A 17,296-nucleotide genomic window follows, 5' to 3' on the forward strand; every position below is an offset into this window, starting at 1 on the left:
ACTCTTCATCCGCAAAATCTTTTAACAAGCATACATGTCTATTGTTCAAGCTTAACAAACCAAAGCAAACTTATCAGAAATATTTGCCCTTTAGACAGAACAGAACATGAATCGATTTCATTACTGTCATACTGCGTGGAAAACAACAGAAGTTAGCCAGAAAGCCTATATGAAGCATTTAAAATGACAATTATACAATCACTGTGCATTAATTGGCTTCCATTTAAGGAGGACAGAAAGCTTTCCTGTGAAGATAATAAACATACCATCATTTCCATTGCCAGCCTTTTGAGACTGAGTAAAAAGAGGAGTTTAGAAATAGCCTGTCACTTCAGGCTTTGAGTACTAAATTATTAATTTACACAAAATACTACATTAAAATACCATTAAATCGACCAAAAGCAGCAGAAGCAGACTTGAAAAGAAGTTTTCACACTTGGTTAGACTATCAAATGCAGTCTATGACATGTAAACTGAATTCCATTTACTTTTACTCCCTCCCTCTCTGCATTATTTTCTTTGCCACTCTCACTTGATCAGAGAGGCTTGTTGAAGTTTGTGTTTGCTACCTTTGGTCTGTCTTATTTTTCCTGCTGTGAACTAGCTAGTTGGGAGTTTGCAATCATTCTTCATGCTATAAATTCATGACATGAACAAGGGATTAGATCTTCAATGCAAGATTAGGCACACAGGAATTGGCAAGGAAGGAGACTGCCATTATCCAAGCACATATGAAACAGCAACAGAAGCACTACAAAACATCAGCAGAAGCAGACTGCTTTTGCTCAAATAATTCACTTTTCAAGTTGGCGTCACTAGAAGAATCTTCTTTTTAAGCTAGGATTCCATGCTTCTTTATGTAACAAATGTCAAAATTAATTCTGAATTGGCCTATCAAAGTGGTTCCCTCAATTTATGAGATATTAAAGCAGTATATTAATATCCTTTTGGGGTAAATTAGGTTGGGCAGGGAGACCAATTGTAACAGACCAATTCCACAGCTGCAGAAATACAGTTGTTTCATGGTATTGGTGTTTTAGTTGGTTCTGGAATTGTCCTATGATTGGTTTTATTGTTGTTTCACTGTGAATACTGCACTGTAATTTGCCCTGGGACCCTTAAAAATGAAGGGTGGAGTAGAAATACAGCAAATAAAGAAATAAAATATTGTTTTGTTTCTCCAGCTCTTCCTGTCACAGTTAAAGCAATCTCCTAACCATGGAAAGTGGTGTAAAACTGCTGGGCACTGCAAAGGGAAATTCCTACCCAGTCTCTTATCATCAGTAATGTTTCATTTTTATTTATTTTGTTAGTAATATACTGTTACACGCCATCCCAATCTCCAAGCGGAGCAAGATTCCAGGGATTGCAGGAGCTTAGCCAGGGTTCAGTTTCCTTAGAATGAGGGGCAGCAGAGACGGTGGTATCTTTAGGATAAATGGTTTATGCACACATAGACACAATCTGAGTGTAAAATGGAGGTGTTCACAGCTTTAACACCTTGAGAGGTCTCGATTCTACATTAGTCACAGCATGTCTCTGGTTCTCAGCTTCTCGGTCTGCAGCCAGCTTCCAGCCAGATGATGAAGGCCTACCCATTAGCTTTGTGGTGACAGTGCTTAACTGTTCAGGCCAACAATCATTGCCTAGACAAAGGGACTAATGACTGTACTTAGGTGGCAAGCAAAGGAACTTTTCCAGCTAGTTCAACAACAGAATCCTCCATTCAATTTTAGCCTGGCTGGAGCCATTTGACTTTAATCCTTGCTGGATCCTCCCTGCAAATTCTGCCCTCCTTTTTGTTTCGGATGGTTAGTCATGTACAAGCATTCTATTAGATTTGAAAGGGATGAAGCACAAATAGAAGAAAATTAAACTCACTTGCAGGAAACTTTTGTTCTGTCAGCCACCATTGTCCACTGCTGCTGGTTAGTGGAAACTTCAATGTAATAGCTGTAGCTTCTGTCGTCACAATCCCAGAGAAGTAACCTGCATGAACAGAAACAGTAAGAATTCAGTGATCACCAACCAACCAACCAACCAACCAACCAACCAACCATGGAATACATAATTTATTTCTACAATCTTTCCTGCTAACCTATGTTAACTGCTTGTCTTGGAATGTGTCTCTAATAATCAGCAGTTTGAATTTGGTAGTTGTATTTTAACCTTAGTTAAAAGGGGGACATTTTGGCCATAAGTAGGCATAAAAGTAAACTATACTATACTTCCAGATCCTGAAAATTCTTCTTTATCAACTATTTCTTTGTTATTTTTATCTAGGTTTAAAACAGCCTTATCCAGCCTGGTGGCTCCATATGTTTCGAGCTATAACTCCTATCAGTCCCAGTGCTAGCTGGAGTGATGAGTTACAGTCCAAAAACATCTGGAGGACACCATTTTGAAGAAGCCTGCTTTAAAGCTGCAGGTAGGAGCAGAATTCTGGGAATACATATTTTTCTGGCATGCCTGATAATTAGGCTTTAAATAATTATCCTACTTTAAACTTTCTAAGCAATCTATAATATCTTGTCAATCGGAGCATTTATTTGCAATTCATCTAAATTATTCTTAATTTATGTAAAATCCATAATTTATCAATCCATATGGAAAACTAGTTCAGTCGGCAAGTGTGAATATGATTGCATTGCCAAAGTGAAGGTCAGCCTCTGATTCACAGGCCAACAAAAACTGTACTTATTTATCTATTTTGGTATTTTTATACCACCTTTCAGGGCCAAAGGCAGTATCAAGGTAGTTCAGAGTCAAAATCATAAAAACAAAAGATAAGACAATTAAAGTATACAACCCAGAGGACAGGGAGGAAGAAGCAGAAACAGTTAAAGTCCAATTAAAAGCAACTTCAAATAGCAATGTATTTAAGGCCTGTTTGAACACAATCAGGAAAGGAGCCTGGCACACATCCCATGGGAGGGTGTTACAATGTGATGTAGCTACTACTGAAAGGTTCTGTGGTTGCTAACCAGATGATTCTTAATTGTGGGCCTGTGAGAAGGGTCTCTGTGGCAAATGTCAAGGCCTGGGCAGATCTGGGTACGTTTTCTTCAGATAGCAAGGCCCCAAACCAGTGAATGCATGAAAGGCAGCAGTCCAAAAATACACTGGTAATCAACACAGCTAGTTACAGAATAAATGTTTTATGGTCTGATTACTTTATCTCACAAGCAACCAGGAAGCTGCACTGCAGACCAGCTGAAGCTTCTGAACTTTACAGGCAGCCCCACACAGATTGTGCTATGGTAGATTAATGTGGATGTAACTATGGCATGAATGACAGTAACCAAATCTGCTTCCTCCAAATAAGGTGGCTGCTGGCAAATCAGCTGAAGCAGAATTCCTGACAACAGAAGTGCTGCGTGAAGACTTGAAAGGAAAACAAAACTGTCCTTACTTGGTGTCAAGGATATTGGCTTACACAAAAAGGTGCCCCCACTTTTTAAAAAATCACATTAAATAGAAATGATGTAGGTATACCCATTCCAAATAGAAATTCACACCAAATGGACAAAAGAGTAGAAAAATAAGTAGAAGTGGAAGTGAATATAAGAATGCATAATTATTCAAGCCTCTTCCACAGATCTTCATAAAGATGTGAATTAGCCCATTTATAGCAAGAAAACCTTCACATGGTCCTCCAATACAGACTTCCTAGTTAGTGCTCATCTTGAAAGTATACAAAATGCATGGTTATATTACATATCTTCAATCACCTATTCTTAAGCTCACTATCGATTTTTCTTTAGGACCAATGAACTGCTTTTATAAATTGATTACCAAATGTGATTTTGCTTACATCTTTTACAAATGTTTTGGCTGGCTGCATACCATTGATTAGCAGGATTTGAGTTTATAGCAACAAATTGCTCTCTGCTGCTGTTTTGATACAAAATTCAATAGCAACTATGGTTTTCAAAAACTTTGTCTTTGCTATTGGAGCAAGAAGTAACTGGAAGCAGAGCCAGAAGACTGCATTTACTTTGCTTAAAATAATTGCTCTCTCATCAGTCTAGAAAGAAAGTTTTTAAACTGCAGCGTTCTAATTGGAAAGCCTGCATTATGCATGTTATGACAAGCTACATTGTGCTGATTGTGATTTTTAACTTCTGCTCTTTTCCTTAAGGGTTTAATTTACTACCAGGTCCAGAGTTAAAAGGCCTATGCCTTGGTGCTTATTCACTTAAATGGCACTGACTAGAAAGTGTAAAATTGACCTGCATTGCTTGCGTTTTGCCCTGTTGTTGTGGAAAGCCTACCCTTCTACAACACAATTACGGAACATAATTATTGGAATTTTCATAATTTAGTCTCCCTTTTGGGGGGGAAAGTGGCTCACACAATAATTATGATACAAACATAATAGACAATGATGACATTTGATGATTTCTATGGAATCCCAAGGGATTGTTCCACATGAAACCAAAGATTAATTGGGTAGCCCCCTGCCCCTGATTTATATAACATTTTAGACTCCTAAGAACATGGAGTAGTATTCAATGAAATTTTGTTCAGACCCACTGAAGTTAATTCACCTAACATACTTATGTTTATTAATTTCTGCACTATGAAATACTATACTGCATCATCTGTCCAGAATATCCTGCCATTCAGTTACAATGCATAATTTCCAGATGCACAATAGCCTTTTTGAGAAGAGGGAACCAAAATTGTGCACAGTATTTTAAGGGTGTTTAACCATATATTTGTATAAAGCTATGACTATATTGACAGCTTCAATTTTGATTCATTTCTTTAAAATCCCTAGCAACAAATTAGCTTTTTTTACAGCGCGCACACACTGACTTTGCAGTGTTTATGTTGAATTATGATTCCTCCCACCCATCAACATGAATCACTTTACACTTTCACTGAACCTCATTTGCCATTTTGTTGTTCATTCACCGAGTTTAGAAAGATTCTTCTGAAACTCTTCTTGATGTGCTTTTATTTTCACCACTGGGAATAATTTCTCTTTATTTTAAAAAACCAAAACTACCTGATTTTATAACAATATGTACAAAAATTAAGAAGACAAGGAAAACAACATTATACAAAACCAAACCAAACCAAACCATAGCTACAAAAAAAACACAAACCCCAAACCTATCTTTCTAAATATGTGTTCTGATACCCTGCTCCTCCCAAAACAAATTGGTTTCCACCAGTTGTTAAGGATTAAAGATATGAACTCTGCTCCAGTTAAACCAAAAAGCAGGTTGGCTTGAACTAAAGGTGACGCTGACCGCTAGCTTTGGAACAAATATTTTGTAATGTTCTGCTTTCACATGTTAACTGCAACCTTCTAGGATAGGGAAGATATTGTTTGCAGGCTGCTGCTAAAGGGCAAACAATTTTATTTATAAAGGTTGAGGAATGTTGAAACTAGTTTCTTCTTTTCCATTGCGAATTTGGGAAAGTTAAAGTTGTACCTTGTGTACTGAATGTTTTGCATAAATGTTATTGCATTCTGATTGAGTTTAAAGACCCTTGTGACTCTCACGAGAGCAGGTGTACTAAGAGCTCGAACCTTTGGTGAATCTAAAGTTTTGTTTTGTTTTTAATTTCACAACAACCTCTTTACATTGAATTACATTTGCCATTTTACCACCCACTTCGGAGAGATCCTTTCAGAACTCTTCACAATTTCTATTTATTTCAACCACACTGAACACTTTAGGATCATCAGCAAACTTGGCCACTTCACTGCTCTAATTCTAAATCATTTATGAAGAAGTTGGGGAACTCCACTGTCAACATCCTTCCACTGGGAGACCTGTCCATTTATTCCTATTCTCTGTTTCCTGTTTCATAACCAGTGTTCCACAAAATGACTTCTTTTACGCCATAACTGCTAAGCGTATTCAGGAGTCTTTGATGAGGTACTCTGTCAAAAGCTTTTTGAAACTGGATTAATGATTTGGAAGAAGAACAACAGAAATAACTGTTGATAATAGTGATGAGAAGACTCAATGAGAGAGGGTGGTCCATGGAGGAAGTCTGGAACCAAGGGCCCTCCAAAACCTACAGCCAGCATTTCACTTTTTTATCAGTAGATATACAGACACCTTGAAGAGTGCAAATCTGGCCAGCCGCCCTGGTCAGTTTCCTGCTTCTGATACACATTTAAAGACATATTTATTGTTGGATTAAGGTTTTTAGCAATCTGCTCCTCTACACCCCCACCCTTTTGAACAAATCCTTATTGCCTTCTACAACTTCCTTAAGTCTGTTCAATAACCATGCAGGCATACTCTTGCACTCAATGGTATCTTTCTTAATCTGAGGGAATCTCCTATCTTTTAAATTTAGGAAGCAATGCAGTATATTTCCATAAATAGTTTTTATAGGCCATCTGAGAGATAACAAGCAGGACTTTTCTTAAATTTATGAATGGTGAATGCCAATCTCATCTTTATCATGCCTATATCAAATGACAGCAGCATGTCACCAAAGCAACTGAAAAACTCGCTGCTTCTACATTAGATTTAAAATGCAATTTAACCACGCATCTTTCTCTTACCAAAATAAAAGTGTAACTTTTTATATAGACCGCATACAGCTTTCTTAGAAGAATATTTAAGTTTTCTTTAATGTATTCCTTTATTCCTATTGAAGATATCTTGTTTACTTTCAACTGCTGATAAAAACATTATTTCTGCAAAAATTATTTCACCATGCACCAGCAGCAGCCTCATTTTCCCCCTTTAATGATGCTGTTGGTTGATAGCTATGAGATAAACATAAGCCCTGTTAGGTTCTGGGAAAATATTAACTAATTCAGAAGCCTGCTTACCTAAAGGGCATGGAATTCAATAATAAACTGCCCTCCACATCTCTAAAACCTTTGACACTGTCTGGGGTTAAGATAGGCTGGTCAAACAAGCTTTACAAAAGCTGTTCCAGAACCCTTTGCTTAAGCCTGGCTGTTAATAATATTAATAAGTCATCATTTCAGAAGCAAAAATAAAAGGCTTCTGAAGGAAAACTAAAGTTCTCATTAGTGCTGACTTCCTGCAAATTAAAAATTTAGAGCTGATTCAGTCAGAACTCCCAAAGGCATCGTTGCACACTTGGTCAGAAGAAAGACTCAGCTATCTGAAATTCTGCTTTCTCACCCACTATCTTTCTATGTAGCTGTAAAAGTCTTTTGGTGCCTCTAAGCAAGATTGTAGCTAACTTGCTTATTAAAAATATCTGTCAACTTAAGGGCAGAATCTTAGATGTGTGATGAGATAAACACAGATATAAATCATTGTAACACTTTTTAATTACAAGTATGGATAAAAGCAAAAACATATGTAATCCCCTCCAAGGAATCTATTATTTTCCCCCAAGAGAATACTTTTTATCATTAATAATAAATTTAATAAATTTTTATTTATATCCCACCCTCCCCAGCCGAAGCTGGGCTCAGGGCGGCTAACAACAATCAAAATAATCCAACAATTATTACGGGACTTTGTAGTTTCCTGTTGGAGAAACTGGACATGGAGGAAGGGCTTAATTTCCTTCATGAGCACAAATCATCCCGTGTATGAGATAAGCCAAGAGGTGCATGATCAGCCAAGCCACTTGCTATGGCAATGGCCCAGTGCCATCTATATAAGCGGTTAAGGCATGTCAGTCAGTGAGTCCCTCTGTAAGTCGGAGTCTGTTTTACGTCTTGAAGCTGGAACAACACAGATACTTTGTACTTGTATATATCTGTATCTGCATCTCCAAAGCCTACGAACTGTAATGTATATCAACATATGGAACTGTATTACTAAAGCCTAATCTTCTACAGTAGTAAACTATTTTGGATCATAAGTTGCCTGTGTGTGGTGGCTGGAACTGTGGGTAACTTTTGCTATGTGCGCATCTCACCTCAGATTCCCAATACATTTCCTTGGTTCAAATATTCAAGGCTAGTAAGAAGGTACAGTAAGATGCTAGTAAGAAGGCTAGTAAATTCTAGAAGTTTCTTGGCAAACAGGTTCTGTGGACACACTTGAGTTCTGTATAGTGCAGGATGAACTACAGTGGTACCTCAGGTTACATCCGCTTCAGGTTACATCCGCTTCAGGTTACAGACTCTGCTAACCCAGAAATAGCACCTCGGGTTAAGAACTTTGCTTCAGGATGAGAACAGAAATCGTGCTCTGGCGGCGCGGCAGGCAGCAGGAGACCCCATTAGCTAAAGTGGTGCTTCAGGTTAAGAATAGTTTCAGGTTAAGAACGGACCTCTGGAACGAATTAAGTTCTCAACCCGAGGTACCACTGTATTGATATCGAACATTATCTAGAGCCGCACAGGGCGCTAAGTGCTGTCCACAGTGCTGAAGCCTATATTAAGTTGATTCAAAACACACAACTGTGGATGAGAATAGCTAAAAATGCAGTAAGGTAAAATGTGCTATCGCTCCTAAAATGTCTCAGTGTAACAGGATAAAGAGTTTTATAGTAACTTAATGACTATGTAAATTAGAGTGAACTTCATGAGATTTAGTTTACTTATTTATTCATAGAATTTACATGTAAATATTCCACGTATCTAGGTAGGCCTGTATAAACAAAAATGTTCTTAGAAGGCACCTGTACAGTTAAAGAGCCTGCCTGATGTGAAAAGGCACAGAGTCCCAAATTGTGGGTGCTGCCACACCAAAATATTATTATTTACAAATACAGAACGAGTATTGTGTGGCACCTGTAACAGTGCCAGTTTGGCAGACTGAAGAAGTCAACTGGGCATCTATAGGGTAAGGCAAGATGTTTGAGGTGTTATCCTCTGCTGACAAGTATTCATGCATATGGGGACAAAATAGCAACTTCCAGGTCAGCAACATGTGGCCTGATTCACTGAACTGTTACCTTTCTGTTTTTTGAATGCTGACCCACCTAAACCCCTGAAAGTGAATTTAAAAAGAGGTAAATTGTACTTTTTTTGCACAAGTCAACAGTAGCCCAACTGAAGTTTCTTATTTGCCTCTCCATGATACCATTTGAATAATTTGAAGCTAAAGAAAAATACATGTTGCACAGAATTCAGTCTGCATGAACTGCCCTTTCAGACTACCACAAAATGCCTCTCAGGTGCCAGTATAAATATTCACTAGTGCACTCTGGGAACAAGGGCCACATTTCATGCCACATACTAATCCTTCAAATGTATTCTGAGCAAGGTACCGCAGTAAACATTAATGAGTAGGCTAGGTTGTGCTGTGATGGATACACTAGGATAGAAAGAGAATGTTTAAGTGAAGGAGGCAGAACTGCACACATCACAGGGGGAAAAAACAGTTTAGGGCAATGCTGTTTCTGCTACAAAGGCTTCTTATATTAGAAGAAAATGTTAAATTAGCCTTCGTTAGTCAATCTTGCCCTCTGGGCTGTAGGAAGAAATGCTGAGTGAACTTGAAGTTCATCCGGCTCACTTCCTGCAATATCCAGAATATTAAACATTTGCCTCAGAAGCATCAACCTTGCTAGAAGTCCATTAATTGAAATAGGTAGCAATGAGTGTAATAAAAATTTGATTGCACCACCTTACATTTTAGTAAGAATCTCAGAGCCTAGCACTCTAGGGGGAGAATATGTATGCATTAAAAATAGAGAAGAGGAGTTTCGCTTTAAAATGGGGCAGTCACAGAATTAATCTTCCTTGGCTCATAACCCCAGGTCTAGACTCTGTTATCCGTTGAGTACAGAATTTCTGCTCCCTCCCCCATATGGGATGCGTGTGTGTAGATTATTATATACATTATACATATATAGAGAGAGGATTGTAAGTGCTCTTGATTAGCTGATAGTTGGCAGTTATATATATATATATATGGATGTCATATAGAGGAGGGAGAAAGGTGGTTTTTCCTGCTGCTCCAGAGAAGCGGACACGGAGCAATGGATCCAAACTACAAGAAAGAAGATTCCACCTAAACATTAGGAAGAACTTCCTGACAGTAAGAGCTGTTCGACAGTGGAATTTGCTGCCAAGGAGTGTGGTGGAGTCTCCTACTTTGGAGGTCTTTAAGCAGAGGCTTGACAACCATATGTCAGGAGTGCTCTGATGGTGTTTCCTGCTTGGCAGGGGGTTGGACCCGATGGCCCTTGTGGTCTATTCCAACTCTATGATTCTATGATTCTATGATATCCTTTTCTTATATTTCACAAGGTTTCCCTGTAGAACTAGAAACGCTATATATTTCACTGTGGCCCTACATTATATATAATTTGTCTTTGTTTTTATTATAATTATTTGCATTTCTGATACATTCCCATATCAACAAGATATAAACAAAAGCAGTACAAAAAGAGAAGAATCTCTGAAATTAAGAAAGAAGGGAGGAAAGTCCATAAATAGACAGAAATCCAAAAGACATTCCTTAACGGGCTTCCCATCCTCTCCTTCCATGGTTCCTTTTTTCTCCTCTTTTTCTCGCGTTTTCTTGGTTCATCCCATCTATCAGAACTCCTTATATAAACTTTGACTATTTCTTACACTGCTGAGAATCTTGCCATCCTGCTAGGTTGATTGTCTGTTTATAATACTTTTTCATGTATTCAAAAAAATATTTCCAGTCCTCTTTATACCCTTTGTCATTTTGGTTTCTGATTCTAGTGGTCATCCCTGCTGGCTCTGCATATTGTAACAGTTTGATATGCCATTCTTCTTTTGTTGGTGCCTTATCTGTTTTCCATTTTTGCACTAGTAACACACATGCTGCATATAGGAACAAATGTCTCTCTTTTTTGGTGACTTCAGCATTGTTTCTGGGTTTTTTGAAAAGGATTTTTAAAGCCTTTTTAAAAAGTTCATTATATAATGTGTCTTTGGGGTCATCAGGACAATTATTATATGCATAATAAAACAAAACAATAATTCTCCTCCCATGAACACATTTAAAAAGCCATAGAATGTTAATCAGCTGAACGCTTGAAGAGAAATGTTTTCGTCTGGTGCCCTAAAGATATGTCATGACGGTGCCAGGTGAGCCTACCTGGGGAGGGCATTCCACAAACAGGGAGACACCACAGAAAAGACCCATTATTGTGTTGTGTCACGCTATGGACCTCTCATGGATAAGGCACACAAAGAAGGACCTCAGGTGGTGATTGCAGGGTCTGGGTCGGTTCATAAGGAAAGAGGCAGTCCTTGAGATACTGCAGTCCCGAGTCACTTTAGACTTTAAAGGTCAAAATAAGCATTTTGAATTGGGCCAAGAAACTAATTGGCAGCCAGTGCAATCGGGCCAGGATCAGTGTAATATGCTCAAACTGTCTTGCCCCGGTCAGTGACTTGGCTGCTGAATTCTGCACCAGCCAAAGTTTTGGAACAGTCTTCAGAGGCAGTCTTAGGTATAATGCACTGCAGTAATGTAACCTCAAGGTTGCCAGAGCACAGACAACAGACATCAGGCTATCCCAGTCAAGATAGGGGTGCAGCAGGGCCACCAGCCAAAGCTGATGAAAGGCACTCCATGCCACCCAGGCCACCTGAGCCTCCAGTGACAGCAAAGGATCCAGAAGGACCTTCAAGCTATGTACCCACTCCTTCAGAGTGTGTGTAACCCCATCAACAGTGGGCAACTTCCCATCTATCCTGTCTAGGGATTAACACTGGGGCCTACTAACAGGGTTATCTGGATTGAGCTTCAGCTTCTTGGCTCTCATCCAGTCCATTACAGTCATACCTCAGGATAAATACGCTTCAGGGTATTTTCGGGTTGTGCTCCACGGCGACCCGGAAGTAACGGACCATGTTACTTCCGGGTTTCGCCACTTGAGCATGTGCAGACGGTCAAAATGATGTCAGGTTCATGCACAGAAGCGGCAAAACGCGAACCGCGCATGCGCGTCTTACGTTCTGTTCAGGATGCGAACGGGGCTCTGGAACGGATCCCGTTCGCATCCCGAGGTACCACTGTACTGAGGCAAGACAATGGTCCAGCGCATCCACTGCCACACCTGCAGATGTAAAGGAAAAGTAGAGATGTGTGTCACCAGCATATTGCTGACAGCCTACTCCAAAACTCTGAATAACCCCACTCTGGTTTCATGTAGTAAAGCACAGGGGATAAAACTGCACCCTGTGGAACGCCACACTGAAGGCTCCCAGGGGGTCAGCAAATTTTTTCAGCAGGGGGCCGGTCCACTGTCCCTCAGACCTTGTGGGGGGCTGGACTATATTTTTGGGGGAGGGCGAAATGAACAAATTCCTATGACCCACAAATAACCCTGAGATGCATTTTAAATAAAAGCACACGTTCTACTCATGTAAAAACACCAGGCAGGCCCCACAAATAACCCAGAGATGCATTTTAAATAAAATGACACATTCTACTCAGGTGAAACACACTGATTCATGGGCCGGATTTAAAAGGCGATTGGGCCAGATCCGGCCCCTGGGGCTTAGTTTGCCTATCCATGCTCCATGGGGCCAAAGAGTACTCTCCCAGCCTCACTCTCTAGGAACGACCAAGTAGGATCAGAACTATGATGTCCAGCATTATTTATCTGAAAAAGGAGATGCTATGCAAGCCCTGGACCAGTGCCTGGACTTGGTGACTGCTTGGATGAGGGCCAACAAACTGGCAAGATGGAGGCATTGTGGGTGAGTGGTTCCCAGATCTGGATAACTGATCAATCGATATGTGGGGCTGCCCCATAGCTAGTGAAAAATGCAGTAGTTCACTACTCACTGGAACAGAATATTGGCATCATGTTACACCACAGCCGGAAGAATGGCAATGGCTACCAATTAGCTACTAGGCTAAGTTCATGGTGATGGTACTGGTGTACAAAGCTCTTGAGGGCAGGGTACTTAAAATATTCTCTAATCCTTTATATACCTAACTGATCACTGCAGTCTATAGGAGTCCATATTGTATGGCATAAGAACACAGTGGCACCTACTTTGGAAATTCCGGCCATCACATATCAGACTGGCACAGTCTATTTGGCAGCTGTGGAAGATTTTCCTTTTTCAACAAGCCTTTTAAGTGGAGTTCTACGTCTGTATTTGACTTGAAACTGTTTTTATATACATTTTTTATTGTTGATGTTTTTATTGTTAAAGCGCTTTGAGACATTTTTGGGAAGCAAATTCTAAAAAACAAAACTGCTGGATTGTTTGTTTCTGAGGACCGCAACACAGAGCTATTGTGAGGAGGTTCAGTGCTGAAAAACACACAAGAATAATGTGTTTTGAATACTTTAAATGGATGAAAATGTAACATTAAGCTGCCACTGAAAAATCCCACTAGAATTTTGACAAGTTTGTTATTCATACTTTAGCAACACATTTGGTGGATTTAGATTTTTAAAAATAGACACATTAAAACAATACAGTGGTACCTTGGTTTAAGAACAGTTCAGTTTAAGAACAATTCGATTAACAAACTCCGCAAAACCAGAAATAGTGTCTTGGTTTGACAACTTTACCTCGGTCTAAGAACACAATCCAAAAGGTGGAAGGGCACTGGCGGTGAGAGGCCTCATCAGGGAAATCGCGCCTTGGTTTAAGAACGGTTTTGGTTTAGACTTCCGGGGAGGCGCCTCAGGCAATGGCGGAATTCCTCTGATCGGGAGGAATTTGCCCCGTGGGAACTGGGTCAGGCCGCCACGGCGAAGGTGGAGACCCTTAAAAAATCACAGGCGGGAGAAGCCTGTGAGCGTGGGATTCAGAGGGCACCTTTTGTGCCTCCCCTACTCACGGGGAAACCCAGTTTTGGGGATCCGGAGCAACGTGGGGTGAGTGGTGCGGTGCTTTGAATCGTCTGCTTCTTCCATGGAGCGAAGCCGCATAGCTGTTGTCGGAGAGCGCTGACTTTTTCCTGTGGACAATTTGACTCTAAAGTAATTACCCGTGAGTAGAGCTGAAGCGGGAGAATTGGATGTTTAAACGTTTAATTTGACATCGTAACAGGGAGGTTCAAAACAGAAAGTCCGCCTTCCCCTTTTGTAAATAGACTGAGGCAACAAGGTTGCAAGCTGAAGTCTTGGAAAGCCTTGTACAAAAGACTAAATTTCCATCGGTAAAGAACATTAAATCTCCCCCTTGGAGGCAGGAGAAGAGAGGGGGAAGTTGTGGACTGAGTATGCCTGCAGGAGAGAGTGAAGGGAGCTAAAATACCGCCGCTCTGACCCTGGGAACGGGCTGCTAGCAGGACTGACGTTTTGTGGAATGTTCATTGACAGTCTTTAGAATGTTCATTGGCAGCTAGCTAAACAAGAGAAATACATTGTTTCTACTGTCTCCGGCTGCTCTTAAAAAAAAAAAGGAGTAAAAGTTACTGAAAGTAACTAAAAATTGAATTGTTTGAACTGTGTTTAAAAAGAGGATACTACTGACTAACGCAAATAGAAACTGTTTCCCCCTAGTGGAAGCCTTTGAAACTGGTTGCATTACAAGAGATGGGCTAGGGGAATTACCAGCTGCAAGATAAAGTTGTGAGACTCTGGGACTGACCTTGAATCTTTTGAGTGTTATGGCAAATGGAAAGGAAAAAATAGATCAGTCAACTGCGGAAAAAACATTAAGGTCTGGGAAGACTTGGCAGCAATCCAGGAGAGGTTCGACACAAGGCCTCCCTGCCTCCTCGGCAGCTGCTTCCGCACCAGTACACTCCAAATCAAGAGGAATGTTGACAGAAGAGGTCTTAGCAGTTGCATTAAATAAGATAAATGATTCATTGGAACAGCTTAACAAGAAAGCAGATGCGACAAATGCGAAAGTGGATGCTGCAACTACTAAAATTGACTTAAATACAGAAAGTATAAATAATCTGGGACAAAAGGTGAATACCAATACAGAGACCATCCAGAAATTGATACAGGAATCTACTTTGATACGGCAGACTGCGGAGGAAGCCAGGGAGAAAGCGGTTGCTGTGGAATGTAAAGTAACACAATTGGAGAGAGTTCCAGCCCTACAGAGGCAACTTGATGAGCATAAGTTGAAGCTTGCTATGATTGAACTTAAAGAAAAACAGATGAATTTACGCTACAAGAGCAGCAAGAATACTCATCGCAAAGTATTGGAAGACACAAGATCTACCCACCTTGGAAGAATGGCAGATGAAAGTGATAGACTACATGGAACTGGCGGAAATGTCTGGCAGAATCCGAGACCAGGGAGAAGAGTTGGTGGAAGAAGATTGGAAGAAATTTAAAGACTATTTGCAGAAATATTGTAAAATTAATGAATGTTAAAATGATGTTGGATTGAAATGTAACGGCTTTAGCAATAAGGTTAAAAAGAATATGTAAAAATGGATTGATAACTAGATGAAAATATGAAGTTATAATATGTTAAGATATAGAATTAAGATAAAAACAAAGAGGGAAGGGATTTGCTGAATTAACCATGTGAACTGGAATACAAAAAAGGGAGGTGTGAGGAGGTTCAGGAAACAAGTAAATGAAATATAAGACATGAAAATATTGATTTGTTTTTAATTGTTTTTTACTTTTCATGTATTTTGTCTTTGTATCTTTTTATTATTGTTATTTTTTTTATTCTGTAACTTTTTACTGTCTGTAAAATTTCAATAAATATCATTAAAAAAAGAAAAAGAAAAACAGACGAATTTGAGGATCAGAGCCTTACCTGAATTGGAGAAGGAAAGTTTGACAGACTTTCTTACACAGGAATTTGCTGACTTTTGGGACTTGGACTTGGATAAAGAAGAGTTTAGAATCGTGAGTTTAGAATAGAATAAGAGACTGTTTGATCACTCTTCGAACTAAGGAAGAGAGAGATAGAATTTTGGGTTGGCACTACCAGAAGAATTTAGAAATACAACAGTCAAGAGTGGAAATTTTTAAAGACGTCCCAAAATATCTTTTGGATCTTAGGCCTAACTTCAGAGATATTGTTGCCCTGCTGAGAAGGAATAAAATCATCTTTAGGTGGGAGTTTCCCCAAGGCCTATCTTTCAGTTTTAAAGGAAGGAAAATAAAAATAAGATCAGAAGAAGATAAAGTAAAGTTTTTGTATAAATACGAAGAAGATCAGCAGAAGGGACTTGAAGAAGAGCCAAGAGTACCGGACAGAAGATCACCAGTTAGAGGACTAGAGCAGTGTTTCCCAACCACTGTTCCGCGGCACACTAGTGTGCCGCGAGATGTTGCCTGGTGTGCCGCGGGAAAAATTAAAAAAATCGAAAGATTTTTTTTTTAAAGTCAAATTTTCGATTGGGGCGCCGTCACTAGATGACCCCTGGGGTTCCCTCCCTCCCTCCCGCTCTGCGCCTCCCTCCTCCTCCTCCTCCTCCTCCGGGGAGGCCCTTCCTGGCTCTCGGCCAAGGCTTGGCGGCTGCCACTCACTCACTCGCTCGCCCACCCGTCCCTCCATCCCTGCACCCGGCCTCTCCCCGTCCGTCCCCGGCGCGGGGGCTGCCGGGATCCGTAGTCCCCTCGCCCTTGGGCTCCGCGCCCGCACGGGGTGCGCGAACTACGTTTCCCAGCGTGGCCTGGCGGGCTGGGCGTTTTGTTTGAAGCGCTCTTCTCCCGGCCATGGAATGAGCGCAGCGGCGGCGGCCGGGCGGGCAGGGGCTCTTCCGCGCAGACCCCGCGCAGCCTGCCTGCGCCCCCGCGGAGATCGGGCGGCAGGATGGAGCCCGGGGATCCCCGCGGAGGCGGAGCGGCGGAGGCGGAGGCTGCCCCCCAGGTAGGGCTGCGTCGGGGGTTTTTTATTTTTGCAATGCTGCATCCGCGCCGGAGGGGACGCATCGGACCGCGGGGAGACCCCTTGACGGGCGTGCAAGGCAATGCATGCGTGCAGGCGTTGCATGGAGTGCAGTGCAATGCAATGGCAACGCAGCACCCTGCATGCATGCATGCAACTTCCACCGGCGCTCCGGACTTGACAGGTGAGGGGGGTCCCCAGTGGGCGGCAGAGAGAGCCGGGAGGGCGAAGGGGAGCCGGGGGGGAGCAGCGCTGCTCCCCGAGCCGAGCCCGGGGGAAACTTCGGCGTCGTTGCGCCGGGTGTTGGAAGCGGAGGCTGGCGGGGGCCCCTCACCTGCAAAACCTGGTCGCCTCTCATATATTTCGTGCATTGCATTCATCGCCCGCTTTCTCCTCCAAGGAGCTCCCGGGGGCGCGCGTGGTTCTCCCCGTGTTATCCTCGCAACAACAGCCCTGCGAGGTGGGTCAGGCGAGTGGTCCAAGGGAGCACCCAGGGATTGTCCTGGCCAGGTGGGGTGATTTGAACCCTGCTCTCTGCCCGGTCTTCGTCCTCATTTAGCCCCCACATGTGCATGACTGTGCATGACTGAGGTTTCCCCCCCTCGTCTTGGC

The 17,296-nt window shown here is 41.5% G+C and overlaps 1 protein-coding gene across 5 annotated transcripts in view; it reads right to left on the minus strand.

Annotated features, from left to right (window-relative positions):
• Window positions 1–17,296, minus strand: part of BTBD9 (BTB domain containing 9) — a 182,521-nt gene that overhangs the window by 46,504 nt on the left and 118,721 nt on the right. For all 5 annotated transcript variants that reach the window (XM_081186429.1, XM_081186431.1, XM_081186427.1 and 2 more), the window contains one exon: window positions 1,882–1,989. In XM_081186429.1, the coding sequence (XP_081042555.1) occupies window positions 1,882–1,989 (108 nt within the window). The remainder of the gene's footprint in view (window positions 1–1,881; window positions 1,990–17,296) is intronic.

This window comes from Podarcis bocagei, assembly GCF_964188305.1.
Source record: "Podarcis bocagei genome assembly, chromosome: 3".
NCBI classification, from domain to species: Eukaryota; Metazoa; Chordata; class Lepidosauria; order Squamata; family Lacertidae; genus Podarcis; species Podarcis bocagei.